Consider the following 5,687-nt stretch of genomic DNA (forward strand, 5'->3'; position numbering starts at 1 on the left):
CCTGCTCGGTGTCTGAGTGTGAGAGAGAGGTGCTGCGTGACTGTTGAGAGGAAAGTGTGTTTGTGTGTGGGACTGGCGTGCGTACATGTGAGTATTTATGTGCTTGTGGTGTGTGAGGTGGCCTGGTATGTGTATGTTTATAGTTGTGAGTGAGTGGGAGTGTCTGTGTGTACGGTTGTGTGTGTGTGTGTGTGGAAGTGTATGAGCGTATATGAGCTTATGTACAGGCCCTAATGCCATCAGCAACAAAGGCAGAGTATGTGGAGGGTGGAGGTGTGGTGGGTGAGGGGGAGTGTGGTGGCATTGTGAGCCAGTTGGAGGCCTCTGGGCTGGGTAGAGAGCGACATGCACACTCCTGTCTGAAGGTCCCCAGGGAGCTTGTGAGGAGCTTCCCTCACTCCAAACGGGTGGGCTCCTATCTGGTGGGGAAGATGATCAACAAGGGCTCCTTCGCTAAGGTCATGGAGGGGCTACACATCAGCACAGGAGAGAAGGTACTTTTTCACGTTTGTTTTATTTTACCTGTATTTAACAAGGCAAGTCAGTTTAGCACAAATTCTTATTCTCAATGACAGCCTAGGAACAGTGGGTTTAACTGCCCTGTTCAGAGGCAGAACGTTGTCAGCTCGGAGATTCGATTAGCAACCTTTCGATTACTGGCCAAACGCTCTAACCACTAGACTACCCTGCAGAGGGGTTCTGGGATGGTGGTGTGGATCAGGAAGTCTCTAACCACTAGACTACCCTGCGGAGGGATTCTGGGATGGTGGTGTGGATCAGAAAGTCTCTAACCACTAGACTACCCTGCAGAGGGGTTCTGGGATGGTGGTGTGGATCAGGAAGTCTCTAACCACTAGACTACCCTGCGGAGGGGTTCTGGGATGGTGGTGTGGATCAGGAAGTCTCTAACCACTAGACTACCCTGCGGAGGTGTTCTGGGATAGTGGTGTGGATCAGGAAGTCTCTAACCACTAGACTACCTTGCAGAGGGGTTCTGGGATGGTGGTGTGGATCAGGAAGTCTCTAACCACTAGACTACCCTGCGGAGGGGTTCTGGGATGGTGGTGTGGATCAGGAAGTCTCTAACCACTAGACTACCCTGCGGAGGGGTTCTGGGATGGTGGTGTGGATCAGGAAGTCTCTAACCACTAGACTACCCTGCAGAGGGGTTCTGGGATGGTGGTGTGGATCAGGAAGTCTCTAACCACTAGACTACCCTGCGGAGGGATTCTGGGATGGTGGTGTGGATCAGAAAGTCTCTAACCACTAGACTACCCTGCAGAGGGGTTCTGGGATGGTGGTGTGGATCAGGAAGTCTCTAACCACTAGACTACCCTGCGGAGGGGTTCTGGGATGGTGGTGTGGATCAGGAAGTCTCTAACCACTAGACTACCCTGCGGAGGGGTTCTGGGATAGTGGTGTGGATCAGGAAGTCTCTAACCACTAGACTACCCTGCTGAGGGGTTCTGGGATGGTGGTGTGGATCAGGAAGTCTCTAACCACTAGACTACCCTGCGGAGGGGTTCTGGGATGGTGGTGTGGATCAGGAAGTCTCTAACCACTAGACTACCCTGCGGAGGGGTTCTGGGATGGTGGTGTGGATCAGGAAGTCTCTAACCACTAGACTACCCTGCAGAGGGGTTCTGGGATGGTGGTGTGGATCAGGAAGTCTCTAACCACTAGACTACCCTGCGGAGGGGTTCTGGGATGGTGGTGTGGATCAGAAAGTCTCTAACCACTAGACTACCCTGCAGAGGGGTTCTGGGATGGTGGTGTGGATCAGGAAGTCTCTAACCACTAGACTACCCTGCGGAGGGGTTCTGGGATGGTGGTGTGGATCAGGAAGTCTCTAACCACTAGACTACCCTGCAGAGGGGTTCTGGGATGGTGGTGTGGATCAGGAAGTCTCTAACCACTAGACTACCCTGCGGAGGGGTTCTGGGATGGTGGTGTGGATCAGAAAGTCTCTAACCACTAGACTACCCTGCAGAGGGGTTCTGGGATGGTGGTGTGGATCAGGAAGTCTCTAACCACTAGACTACCCTGCAGAGGGGTTCTGGGATGGTGGTGTGGATCAGGAAGTCTCTAACCACTAGACTACCCTGCAGAGGGGTTCTGGGATGGTGGTGTGGATCAGGAAGTCTCTAACCACTAGACTACCCTGCAGAGGGGTTCTGGGATGGTGTCGCGGTTCAGTGAGTCTCTAACCACTAGTCTGTGTATGTGACCTGGTCTCCATAGCGATGACCTCAGATGTTTTTTTCTACTTCAGTCTTGTTCATTTGAACGTCTATTACAGCTGGTTCAACTAGATCTGGAGGCTGGGTTTATACCTCTATTGACTGTGTTGTATTGACTGTGTTGTATTGACTGTGGTGTATTGACTGTGTTGTATTGACTGTGTTGTATTGACTGTGTTGTATTGACTGTGTTGTATAGACTGTGTTGTATTGCCTGTGTTGTATTGACTGTGTTGTATAGACTGTGTTGTATTGCCTGTGTTGTATAGACTGTGTTGTATTGACTGTGTTGTATTGACTGTGTTGTACTGTGTTGTATTGCCTGTGTTGTATAGACTGTGTTGTATAGACTGTGTTGTATAGACTGTGTTGTATAGACTGTGTTGTATTGACTGTGTTGTATTGACTATGTTGTATAGACTGTGTTGTATTGACTGTGTTGTATTGACTGTGTTGTATTGACTGTGTTGTATTGACTGTTGTATAGACTGTGTTGTATAGACTGTGTTGTATAGACTGTGTTGTATTGACTGTGTTGTATAGACTGTGTTGTATAGACTGTGTTGTATAGACTGTGTTGTATTGACTGTGTTGTATTGACTGTGTTGTATAGACTGTGTTGTATAGACTGTGTTGTATTGACTGTGTTGTATAGACTGTGTTGTATTGACTGTGTTGTATAGACTGTGTTGTATTGACTGTTGTATAGACTGTGTTGTATTGACTGTTGTATAGACTGTGTTGTATTGACTGTGTTGTATTGACTGTTGTATAGACTGTGTTGTATAGACTGTGTTGTATTGACTGTGTTGTATAGACTGTGTTGTATTGACTGTGTTGTATTGCCTGTTGTATAGACTGTGTTGTATAGACTGTGTTGTATTGACTGTGTTGTATTGCCTGTTGTATTGACTGTGTTGTATTGACTGTGTTGTATTGACTGTTGTATAGACTGTGTTGTATAGACTGTGTTGTATTGACTGTGTTGTATTGACTGTGTTGTATAGACTGTGTTGTATTGACTGTGTTGTATAGACTGTGTTGTATTGACTGTGTTGTATTGACTGTGTTGTATTGACTGTGTTGTATAGACTGTGTTGTATTGACTGTTGTATAGACTGTGTTGTATTGACTGTGTTGTATAGACTGTGTTGTATTGACTGTGTTGTATTGACTGTGTTGTATTGACTGTGTTGTATTGACTGTGTTGTATAGACTGTGTTGTATTGACTGTTGTATAGACTGTGTTGTATTGACTGTGTTGTATAGACTGTGTTGTATTGACTGTGTTGTATTGACTGTTGTATAGACTGTGTTGTAGTAACTATGTTGTATTGACTGTGTTGTATAGACTGTTGTATAGACTGTGTTGTATAGACTGTGTTGTATTGACTGTTGTATAGACTGTGTTGTATAGACTGTTGTATAGACTGTGTTGTATAGACTGTGTTGTATAGACTGTGTTGTATAGACTGTGTTGTATAGACTGTGTTGTATTGACTGTTGTATAGACTGTGTTGTATTGACTGTGTTGTATTGATTGTGTTGTATAGACTGTGTTGTATAGACTGTGTTGTATAGACTATGTTGTATTGACTGTTGTATTGACTGTGTTGTATAGACTGTGTTGTATTGACTGTGTTGTATAGACTGTGTTGTATAGACTGTGTTGTATAGACTGTGTTGTATAGACTATGTTGTATAGACTGTGTTGTATAGACTGTGTTGTATAGACTGTGTTGTATAGACTGTGTTGTATAGACTGTGTTGTATAGACTGTGTTGTATTGACTGTGTTGTATAGACTGTGTTGTATAGACTATGTTGTATTGACTGTTGTATTGACTGTGTTGTATAGACTGTGTTGTATTGACTGTGTTGTATAGACTGTGTTGTATAGACTGTGTTGTATTGACTGTGTTGTATTGATTGTGTTGTATAGACTATGTTGTATTGACTGTTGTATAGACTGTGTTGTATTGACTGTGTTGTATAGACTGTGTTGTATAGACTGTGTTGTATAGACTGTGTTGTATAGACTGTGTTGTATTGACTGTTGTATAGACTGTGTTGTATTGACTGTGTTGTATAGACTGTGTTGTATAGACTGTGTTGTATAGACTGTGTTGTATAGACTGTGTTGTATAGACTGTTGTATTGACTATGTTGTGTTGACTCTATCTGTGTCAGGTGGCCATCAAGGTGATTGATAAGAAGAAGGCGAGGCAGGACTCATACGTTCTAAAGAATATGAAGAGAGAACCTCGTATTCACCAGATGGTCAGACATCCTCATATAGTAATTCTACTGGAGGTAAGATACACACACACACACACACACACACACACACACACACACACACACACAGCCACACAACTACACACACACACAACCACACAACTACACACACACACAACCACACAACTACACACACACACAACCACACAACTACACAAACACACACAGCCAGACAACCACACACACACACACACACACACAGCCACACAACTACACACACACGCACAGCCACACAACTACACACACACACAACCACACAACTACACAAACACACACAGCCACACAACTACACACACACAGCCACACAACTACACACACACACACACACACACACACACCACACAACTACACACACACACATAGCCACACAACTACACACACACACACACACAGCCACAAAACTACATACACACACACAGCCACACAACTACACACACAGCCACACACACACACACAGCCACACAACTACACACACACACACAGCCACACAAATACACACACACACACAACCACACAACTACACAACTACACACACAACCACACAACTACACACACAGCCACAAAACTACACACACACACTAGCCACACAACTACACACACACACACACACACACACACACACACACACACACACACACACACACACACACACACACACACACACAGCCACAAAACTACACACACACACACAGCCACACAACTACACACACACACACACACAGCCACACAACTACACGCACACACACACAGCCACACAACTACACACACACACACAGCCACACAAATACACACACACACACACAACCACACAACTACACACACACACAACCACACAACTACACACACACAGCCACAAAACTACACACACACACATAGCCACACAACTACACACACACACACAGCCACAAAACTACACACACACACACAGCCACACAACTACACACACACACACACACACAGCCACACAACTACACACACACACACACAGCCACGTAGACACACAGCCTCTCTCTCCCCTCAGACCCTGGAGACAGAGAACAGTTACTACATGGCGATGGAGCTGTGTGTTGGAGGAGATCTGATGGACCGAATCTGTGAGAAGAAACGTCTGGAGGAGAGAGAAGTCAGGAGATACACACGACAGATCCTC

At 45.3% G+C, this 5,687-nt stretch overlaps 1 protein-coding gene across 1 annotated transcript in view; it reads left to right on the plus strand.

Annotated features, from left to right (window-relative positions):
• Positions 1 to 233: 233 nt before the first annotated feature.
• The window catches only part of LOC115117373 (uncharacterized), a 45,953-nt gene continuing 40,499 nt past the window's right edge, over positions 234 to 5,687 (plus strand). The window contains exons 1-3 of the mRNA XM_065026084.1: positions 234 to 494; positions 4,430 to 4,552; positions 5,559 to 5,687. The exon at positions 5,559 to 5,687 is cut by the window's right edge and continues 41 nt beyond it. Coding sequence (XP_064882156.1) covers positions 234 to 494; positions 4,430 to 4,552; positions 5,559 to 5,687 — 513 coding nt within the window. The remainder of the gene's footprint in view (positions 495 to 4,429; positions 4,553 to 5,558) is intronic.

This window comes from Oncorhynchus nerka, linkage group LG13 (assembly GCF_034236695.1).
Source record: "Oncorhynchus nerka isolate Pitt River linkage group LG13, Oner_Uvic_2.0, whole genome shotgun sequence".
NCBI classification, from domain to species: Eukaryota; Metazoa; Chordata; class Actinopteri; order Salmoniformes; family Salmonidae; genus Oncorhynchus; species Oncorhynchus nerka.